Source organism: Procambarus clarkii, chromosome 80, assembly GCF_040958095.1.
Source record: "Procambarus clarkii isolate CNS0578487 chromosome 80, FALCON_Pclarkii_2.0, whole genome shotgun sequence".
Taxonomy (NCBI): domain Eukaryota; kingdom Metazoa; phylum Arthropoda; class Malacostraca; order Decapoda; family Cambaridae; genus Procambarus; species Procambarus clarkii.
Window position 1 is genome coordinate 17903120 of NC_091229.1, and position 11241 is coordinate 17914360.

The 11241-nt window shown below is 43.3% G+C and overlaps 1 protein-coding gene across 3 annotated transcripts in view; it reads right to left on the reverse strand.

The window, feature by feature from the left end:
• LOC123746371 (5-phosphohydroxy-L-lysine phospho-lyase) overlaps positions 1-11241 on the reverse strand; it is a 48567-nt gene that overhangs the window by 22711 nt on the left and 14615 nt on the right. The window contains exon 1 of one of the 3 annotated variants that reach the window (XM_045727869.2): positions 186-500. The exons of the other annotated variants lie outside the window; for them this stretch is intronic. Coding sequence (XP_045583825.2) covers positions 186-400 — 215 coding nt within the window. The 5' untranslated portion in view covers positions 401-500. Of the gene's footprint in view, positions 1-185; positions 501-11241 lie in introns of those variants that run through there. 3 annotated transcript variants of the gene reach the window in all.

Genomic DNA, 11241 nt, shown 5'->3' on the forward strand with positions numbered 1-11241 from the left:
CACGAGCCAAAGGCGATGTTATTTTTAAGAGGACGGGTTGCAATCAGATCGACAATGGCTGAGGTTACGTCTGAACAAGGCGAGGCCAGCACACGACTGATCGCAGCTCTCACCAACATCAGTCCGCCACAGTGCGCTGACTAAAGCAATGCTAATCAACCTAATAAACCTTTGAAGTGACTTACCATACATCAAAGGTACTGGGCTGTAAGGCACGGCTGGACTCAGAGGGCTCTATGTAGACCTCAGAACTGCTAGCATTACTTATAGTGGCACTGTTGCTAGTACTGGCCCCAGAGGCCTCGGTGTAGATGACCACAGCACTGCTAGCATTACTGCCAATGCTGCTAGTACTGGCACCAGCATCAAAATCGATGCTCTCTGCACCTCTATCACACATCAGTTTGTTATTTGGCAAAAGGATAGACCACAAGAAGGCAAGCACTCCACTACTGATTGCTGGAGAGTGTCCTCGCCTGCAGCACCAAAGGGTCTCGAGCAGCGAGGCCGTCGACTAGGGCGCTGGGGCGGCCTCTCCAAATCACCCTACAACACCCCCTTCCCCCCTCACTAGTTTCTGACCGTTTCTGCTCGAAACGCAATGTGTGTTAGTGGCTTTAGAAGACTGTAAGAACGTACCCATCAGCGGACCTTGGGACCATGTTATGTACCCTCACAAACCCAATGCAACTTCTTGTAAATACATAAATAAATAAATACAAAGTTAACCTGGGGAACTGCTCATTATAGGTCACTGAACTACCCGTCCTCAGGTCTGGCTCGTTATACCTGCACCAGTCCCCCGAGACGAATTCATAAATTTGTCATGTAATGAATGTTAACAATAAGGTTGTTCTCATTTATATAGTAATATTATTATATATATTAAATTTATATGTATAGTTAGGTGTAAGTTAGGTTAGTTTAGGTTCTGTTGGCGATTATTTGTATTTGTAGTACGTGGGTGAAGCATTTACAGCGTTGTGGTTCGAACAAAATTCGTCAGTGAAGCACTTGTTCCGGATGTGTTCGAACGTCAGCAGTTGTGAGTCGTGTGTAAACCGTTTTTTCATTCATAAACAGGGGGTTTGGCGGGTGGATGGAATCACTTTTGGGTGTTTGTTTGGTGGACGGGCTGGTGGACGGGCTGGTGGACGGGCTGGTGGACGGGCTGGTGGACGGGCTGGTGGACGGGCTGGTGGATGGGCTGGAGGACGGGCTGCACGACTCACAACTGATGACGTTCGAACACTTCCGGAACAAGTGCTTCACTGACGAATTTTGTTCGAACCACAACGCAGTAAATGCTTCACCCACGAACTACAAATACAAATAATCGCCAACAGAACTTAAACACCTATCCTATGCCTATATATACACTATATGCTAATATAATATAATATTAATTTATATTTGAGAAAATTCCCGTTTTGAATGACTAAAATTGTTAAAATGCTAAAATGCATGTTAAAATTTATGACTGCTTCTGTGGGGTCGACCTCTGGATGTAATGGATTTGAGTCGAGGATGGGTTGTTTCATTCATAAACAGCGGGTTTGGCAGCTGGATTAACGAGCTTAGGCCTTTGTTGATATGGACGGGCTGCATGCAGCTTGCATTACATCCCTCATTTCTCCTCCTGTACTCACCTAGTTGTGTCTGCGGGAGTTGAGCTCTGACTCTTTGGTCCCGCCTCTCAACTGTCAATCAATCAACTTTTACTAACTACTAATTTTGTTGTTGTTTCACACACACACACACACACAGAGCTAGGTGAACAGAGGCATGAGGGTGAAATAAACTCGGCCCATTTGTTTCTACATAGGTTGGGAATCGAACCCGGGTCCTTAGGACTACTACCCCCGAGCGCTGTCCATTCAGCCGCGAGGCCCCAATGTTTGTGTGAGCATTTAGCTAGTTGTGCTTGCAGGGATTGAACTTCGGCTCTTTGGTCCCGCCTCTCAACCGGTAATCAACTGATGTACAGGTTCCTGAGCCTACTGGGCTCTATCATATCTGACTGCAGGGAGGAAATATGCTCACAGGAATTTTTTTTTTTTTTTTTTTTTTCTTTTTAGCAGGGATAATCCTGCGCGGGCCCTAAGCCTCTGGCTGGCCCACTAAGTGATGCTCGTTTCTGGTTTACCTGGGCGGAGGATGAGTATGTATGACCCGTATGGTCGCTTCAGTAAGATTTTGCCATATGTGTTTAACAACTTCCTCTGCTCTGTCGAATCGAAGGTGAAATCTTAACGGGTTTGTAACTGTGCACTGTGGTAGATAATGTTCCAGTGGTCTGTCGGGCATTTCTCCACAGTGTTGACATTTCCTCTCACCTTCCGGAACCCGTAAGCCTATTTCCCATGCACATGGGTATCCAAGCCTGATGCGATGTAAGTGCACTTCTGTTGTTCTACCACCCCCTTTCATCAAACTAAGTGGTTCGTAGTTGGTGGAATTCTTGTACCAACCCGCAGATCCTGATGTTGCAACTGCTGCGTCGATGGTCACTGTACAGCCTACGCATTGCTCTGTTTCGAATCACTTTCTTCATCTGGGAGAGACTCGGTGGTATGGAAATGTCTACATTCCTCCTCTTAGTAGCAAGTTTTGCAGCTTCGTCTGCAATGTCATTACCTAATAGTCCCACATGACTTGGCACTCACAGGAATGAATTGAGACTACACAATTAGTGCTATTATCTACATGGTTAGGCTAGGTTAAGGTTACTTTAGGTTTAGGTTTAATTAGATTAGGTTGGATTTCATTATGTTTGGTTACGTCAATACGGTGTGTTATTGACGATAATGTGAAACATGAAATTCGAAATGTTTTCATTGTACCCTAGAATTCCATTTATAGAAAACCAAATTCTTCAAAGAAAACGTTTTCAGCATACACGTGTTATATATTTTAAACCAACGATTTATAATACAATAAAGTTATAACTTGAGAATAATCTCTGTTTAAGACAAAGGTTCACTTCCCAGTTTACATGAAGACTATTACTGGAACGTGATATGCTTTCACACCATCATTAATATCTAGATAACTATCCAGGTGGTTTGAGGGAAGATGGGTATGCTCCTGGGACCAGATTCACGAAGCAGTTACGCAAGTACTTACGAACGTGTACATCTTTCCTCAATCTTTGACGGCTTTGGTTACATTTATTAAACAGTTTACAAGCATAAAAACTTGCCAATTCAACTGTTGTTATTGTTATAAACAGCCTCCTGGTGCTTCGGAGCTCATTAACTGTTTAATAATTGTAAACAAAGCCGCCAAAGATTGAGAAAAGATGTACAGGTTCGTAAGTGCTTGCGTAACTGCTTCGTGAATCTGGCCCCTGGCTACCATATATGAAGCTCCTAGCCACAATATTTGAAGCTGCAGGCGCCATATTTAAAGCTCCTCGGGACGCATTCCTATAAACAAAAGCGTGTAGGTCCTCATGCGCAAAGGAGGGGGGAGGGGAGGTGGGGGAGGGGTCCACACTGAATACCACCATTACCAGACAGGGGGGGGGAGGTGGGGGAGGGGTCTACACTGAATACCACCATTACCAGACAGGGGGGGGGGGACGGACGGTTCTGTCAGTGGTCAATTTCAACAGAGGGAGGGGTAATATCAGGTGTTTAATTATGGGATGGACGGTTCTGTCCCGCACTCTTACACAGGGGACGATGATGACGGACTGCATCGACAAAAGTCCACCCGCCAAACCCCAGCTGTTTATGAATGAAAAAACTGTTTACACACGACTCACAACTGATGACGTTCGATCCCTTCCGGAACAGGTGATTGATTGATTGATAAAGATTAAGCCACCCAAGAGGTGGCACAGGCATGAATAGCCCGTAAGTGGTGGCCCTTTTGAACCATTACCAGTATCAAGAGCTGATACTGGAGATCTGTGGAGGCGCGACTGCACCCTGCGTGACGGGAGATGTCTCCCAGACCAAATGGTGGAACAAGTGCTTCACTGACGAATTTTGTTCGAACCACAACGCTGTAAATGCTTCACCCACGTACTACAAATACAAATAATCGCCAACAGAACCTAAACACCTAAACTAACCTAACCTATGCCTATATATACACGATATGCAAATATATTAACATAATAATTTATATTTGAGAAAATTCCTGTTGTGAATGAACAGCATGTTACAATTTATGAATGCGTCTGTGGGGTCGACCGCTGGATGGAATGGACTTGAGTCGAGGACGGGTTGGTAAATGCTTCACCCACGTACTGCAAATACAAGCAATCACCAACAGTCTAAACACCTAACCAAAGCCTAACTGTATATAGAACTTTAATAATCTTCTATATTAATAAAAATGGAAATGTTCGTTTGTTCAAAATCGCTAATCTCCGAAAGTTCTTCACCGATTGCTTTGAAATTTTCACACAACGTTCCATTCTCATCTGGCCAGGGTTTTATATACATGCTATATAGATGTCACGTCTGTGACGGTAAAAAAAACATGCCTTTTCTGAAAAACTGTGTTTTTCATGTGAGGGAAATCTTCGAAACCTCTTTACCGATTGCTTTGAAATTTTTACACAACGTTGCATTCGAATAGACGCGTCTTTTTAAATACCTACTATATACATGCCTCACCTGTGACAGGTAAAACATGCCTTTTTTGAAAAACAGCGCCATCTGTTGCACATAATAGCAACACACGCTGTAATCTCCAAAAGTTCTTCACCGATTGCTTTTTAATTCTGACACAAAGTTGCATTCGATTAGGCGCGTCTTTTTATATACCTACTATATAGATGCCACCCCTGCGACAGGTAAAAACATGCGTTTTTGAAAAACAGCGCCATCTGTTGCACATAATAGCATTATTCACGCTTTACTAAATATGTCACAAATTCCATTTTAATGTTTCTGATTGCATTGATAAATTTTATTTTCATATATATCGATTTATTTTTTTATTTTTTATTGAATAATTTTGTGTGACATTGTGTTGGAATTGAGCTGTGTTGTTTACCATACCATTCATTTCGTAAGTATAAGTATAGATGCCACACCTGTGACAGGTAAAACTATGCTTTTCTTGACAAACAACGCCATCTGTTGCATGTAAGAGCAACACACACATGCTATACTAAATGTTACAATTCCATTTCTATGTTTCTGATTGCATTGATAATTAGAATTTTCATAGATTTTAATTTATTTTCATTTTGATTTAATTATTTTGTGTGAATTGCGTTGGAATTGAGCTGTGTTGTTTACCACATACCGTTCATTTCATGAGTATAGTTTATTTTTTATTTTTTCATATTTTCATTTAATTTTTTAACTGTTTTTTTATATTTCAGTGATGGGAACATCAGATCACTTGATGTTCCCAATTTCCTGATGGGAACATCAGACCATTTGGGAAGGTATCGAACGAGGGAGTGGGGAATGGTGTAGATGACGAGGGGACGGAAGTGAGAGATGGTGGGGAGGACAAGGGGACAAGGGAGGGGGTAATGGTGGGGAGGACGAGGGGACGGGGGAGTGGGGAATGGTGGGGAGGATGAGGGGACGGGGGAGTGGGGAATGGTGGGGAGGACGAGGGGACGGGTGAGGGGAGGAATGGTGGGGAGGACTGTGGGACAGGGTGGCTCAGCAACGCGTGTGCGTTGCTGAGCCACAGCAACGCGTGGCCGGGTACTGCTAGTAATAATAATAATAATAATAATAATAATAATAATAATAATAAGACACAATATTAGGGTAAAGTAACTTTTGGGCCACCGTGTTATAAATGAGAACAAACGTATTTGTTATATTCAATCTGTTAAAATTTATGAACGCGTCTCGGTGGGAAAGAGGGGAGTGGCCGTAGCTTTAACGATCCAAGCCTTAGGACGGTTTGTGTGTAAAGGGGGTTTTCACTCTTTAGAACCCTTCCGAGCGCTGTATAAATCATTTGTTTAACCCAATACCGAGTTTGCTGCCCCAGCATGGAACCCATACCTATAGAAGCACAAAACTAGACAAGGTCCAAAAATATGCAACAAGGCTGGTTCCTGAGTTAAGGGGACTGAGCTATGAAGACAGACTGAGGTAACTAAATCTCACTACACCGGATGAAAGAGGGAATAAGGCAGACATGATAACGACGTATCAGATACTAAGGGAGAATTGGCAAAGTAGATAAAAACCAAGGTGTTAATTAAGGAACAGTAGAACGAGAAAACAGAATTGGAAACCAGGGGCCAGATTCACGAAGCAGTTACGCAAGCACTTACGAACGTGTACATTTTTTTCTCAATCGTTGGCGGCTTTGTTTACAATTATTAAACAGTTAATGAGCTCCGAAGCACCAGGAGGCTGTTTATAACAATAACAACAGTTGATTGGCAAGTTTTCCTGCCTGTAAACTATTTAATAAATGTAAACGAAGCCATCAAAGATTGAGAAAAGATGCACACGTTCGTAAGAACTTGTGTAACTGCTTCGTGAATCTGGCCGCAGAAACATAGCTGGATCACAGAGATGTCAGAAGGAACGTTTTCGGACTAAGAGTCGTAAATAAGTGACTCGGACTCGATGATGAACTTGTCGAAGTCAATTCGATACTCAATATTAAACGTAAATATATTAAAATAATAAGAGTCACTAAATTGAACTTCTGAGGGTCGAGAGGCAGATAAGAGCAAGATACTCCATGATGCCAGCACAACTGGGCGAGTGATCACACACACACACACACACACACACACACACACACACACACACACACACACACACACACACACACACACACACACACACACACACACACACACACACAAGACCCTAGCATGGGTCAAGAACTACCTAACAGGAAGGAGCCAAAGAGTTACGGTAAGGGGCGAGAAGTCGGACTGGCGAACAGTAACGAGTGGAGTACCTCAAGGATCGGTGCTGGGATGAATTCTATTCTAATTTACGAAAATGACATGTTTACAGGAGTAGAATCCTACGTGTCGATGTTCACGGATGACGCAAAATTAATGAGAAGAGTTGTGTCAGATGAAGATCGTAGGATCCTCCAAGAGGACCGGAACAGGTTGCAGAGATGGTCAGAGAAAGGGCTACTGGAGTTAAACACGAATAAATGTAAAGTTATGAAATGGGACTAGGTGATAGGAGACCAAAGGGACACTACACAATGAAGGGGGGAACTGCTTACCTGTGACGATTCGAGAAAGAGACATGGGTGTGGATGTAACACCTTAGCTAACTCTTGAAGTACATATAAATAGGATAACGACAGCAGCGTACTCTACACTGGCGAAAATTAGAACTTCATTCAGAAACCTATGTAAGGAGGCATTTAGGGCGCTTTACACTGCCTACGTGAGCCCAACCTTGGAGTATGCCGCCCCATCATGGAGTCCCCATCCTGAAGAAACACACAAGGAAACTGGAAAGAAGTTCAGAAGTTTGCGACGAGGCTAATCTCAAGAGTTACGATGGATGGGATATGAAGAGCGTCTGACGGAACAGAACCTTACGACACTAGAAAAAAAGGGAGAGGGGGAGATATGACAGGAATGTATAAAATACTCAGGGGAATTGACAAAGCTGAAATAGATGAAATGTTTACATGTAGTATTAACAGAACGAGGGGACATGGATGGAAGCTGGAAACTCAGATGAGACACAGAGATGTTAGGAAGTTTTCTTTTAGCGTGAGAGTAGTGGAAAAATAGAATACACTTATGGAACAGGTTGTGGAAGCAAACTCTATTCATAATTTTAAAACTAGATATGATAGGGAAATGGGACAGGAGTCATTGCTGTAAACAACCGATGGCTCGAGAGGCGGGATCCAAGAGTCAATGTTCGATTCTGCAGACACAAATAGGTGAGTACAAATAGGTGAATACACACACACACACACACACACACACACACACACACACACACACACACACACACACACACACACACACACACACACACACACACACACACGTGTTTTTTTTTTAGATATATACAAGAGTTGTTACATTCTTGTAGAGCCACTAGTACGCGTAGCGTTTCGGGCAGGTCCCTGGAATACGATCCCCTGCCGCGAAGAATCCTTGTTACAACCCAAGTACACATTTCACTGTTGCGTTAAACAGAGGCTACAGTTAAGGATTTGCCCCTAGTAAATCCTCCCCGGCCAGGATACGAACCCGTGACAAAGCGCTCGCGGAACGCCAGGCGAGTGTCTTACCACTGCACCACGGAGACTGGTGTTAAACAGGGTGGGGGTCCCAGTCGCAGACCCGCGGCCCTGTAGGAACAATTAGGTGAGCACACGGACAAACCTAGACACGGGGGCACCAATATCTAGTTCTCTCTTGCCGCAAATAATTAAGTAACCGCACTTACATAACCCTTACTTACATAGCCACACTTACATAAGCACACTTGCATGAACCCACCTACATAAGCACACTTACATAAGCACACACTTACATAACCTCACTTACATAAGCACACACTTACATAACCCCACCTACAATAGCCACACTTACATAAGCACACACTTACATAACCCCACCTACAATAGCCACACTTACATAAGCACACACTTACATAACCCCACCTACAATAGCCACACTTACATAAGCACACACTTACATAACCCCACCTACAATAGCCACACTTACATAAGCACACACTTACATAACCCCACCTACAATAGCCACACTTACATAAGCACACACTTACATAACCCCACCTACAATAGCCACACTTACATAAGCACACTTGCATGACCCCACCTACAATAGCCACACTTACATAAGCACACACTTACATAACCCCACCTACAATAGCCACACTTACATAAGCACACACTTACATAACCCCACCTACAATAGCCACACTTACATAAGCACACACTTACATAACCCCACCTACAATAGCCACACTTACATAAGCACACACTTACATAACCCCACCTACATAGCCACACTTACATAAGCACACACTTACATAACCCCGACCTACAATAGCACACCTTACATAAGCACACCTTACATAACCCCACCTACATAGCCACACTTACATAAGCACACACTTACATAACCCCACCTACAATAGCCACACTTACATAAGCACACACTTACATAAACCCCACCTACAATAGCCACACTTACATAAGCACACCTTACATAACCCCACACTTACATAACCCCACCTACAATAGCCACACTTACATAACCCCACCTACAATAGCCACACTTACATAAGCACACACTTACATAACCCCACCTACAATAGCCACACTTACATAAGCACACACTTACATAACCCCACCTACAATAGCCACACTTACATAAGCACACACTTACATAACCCCACCTACATAAGCACACACTTACATAACCCCACCTACATAAGCACACACTTACATAACCCCACCTACATAAGCACACACTTACATAACCCCACCTACATAAGCACACACTTACATAACCCCACCTACATAAGCACACACTTACATAACCCCACCTACAATAGCCACACTTACATAACCCCACCTACATAAGCACACACTTACATAACCCCACCTACATAAGCACACACTTTCATAACCCCACTTACATAAGCACACACTTACATAACCCCACCTACATAAGCACACACTTACATAAGCACACATTTACATAAGCACACACTTACATAACCCCACCTACATAAGCACACACTTACATAAGCACACACTTACATAACCCCACCTACATAAGCACACACTTACATAACCCCACCTACATAAGCACACACTTACATAACCCCACCTACATAAGCACACACTTACATAAGCACACACTTACATAAGCACACACTTACATAACCCCACCTACAATAGCCACACTTACATAAGCACACACTTACATAACCCCACCTACAATAGCCACACTTACATAACCCCACCTACAATAGCCACACTTACATACGCACACACTTACATAACCCCACCTACAATAGCCACACTTACATACGCACACACTTACATAACCCCACCTACAATAGCCACACTTACATAAGCACACACTTACATAACCCCACCTACATAAGCACACACTTACATAACCCCACCTACATAAGCACACACTTACATAACCCCACCTACATAAGCACACACTTACATAACCCCACCTACATAAGCACACACTTACATAACCCCACCTACATAAGCACACACTTACATGACCCCACCTACATAAGCACACACTTACATAACCCCACCTACAATAGCCACACTTACATAACCCCACCTACATAAGCACACACTTACATAACCCCACCTACATAAGCACACACTTACATAACCCCACCTACATAAGCACACACTTACATAACCCCACCTACATAAGCACACACTTACATAACCCCACCTACATAAGCACACACTTACATAACCCCACCTACATAAGCACACACTTACATAACCCCACCTACATAAGCACACACTTACATAACCCCACCTACATAAGCACACACTTACATAACCCCACCTACATAAGCACACACTTACATAAGCACACACTTACATAAGCACACACTTACATAACCCCACCTACAATAGCCACACTTACATAAGCACACACTTACATAACCCCACCTACAATAGCCACACTTACATAACCCCACCTACAATAGCCACACTTACATACGCACACACTTACATAACCCCACCTACAATAGCCACACTTACATACGCACACACTTACATAACCCCACCTACAATAGCCACACTTACATAAGCACACACTTACATAACCCCACCTACATAAGCACACACTTACATAACCCCACCTACATAAGCACACACTTACATAACCCCACCTACATAAGCACACACTTACATAACCCCACCTACATAAGCACACACTTACATAACCCCACCTACATAAGCACACACTTACATGACCCCACCTACATAAGCACACACTTACATAACCCCACCTACAATAGCCACACTTACATAAGCACACACTTACATAACCCCACCTACATAAGCACACACTTACATAACCCCACCTACAATAGCCACACTTACATAAGCACACACTTACATAACCCCACCTACATAAGCACACACTTACATAACCCCACCTACATAAGCACACACTTACATAACCCCACCTACATAAGCACACACTTACATAACCCCACCTACAATAGCCACACTTACATAACCCCACCTACAATAGCCACACTTACATAACCCCAC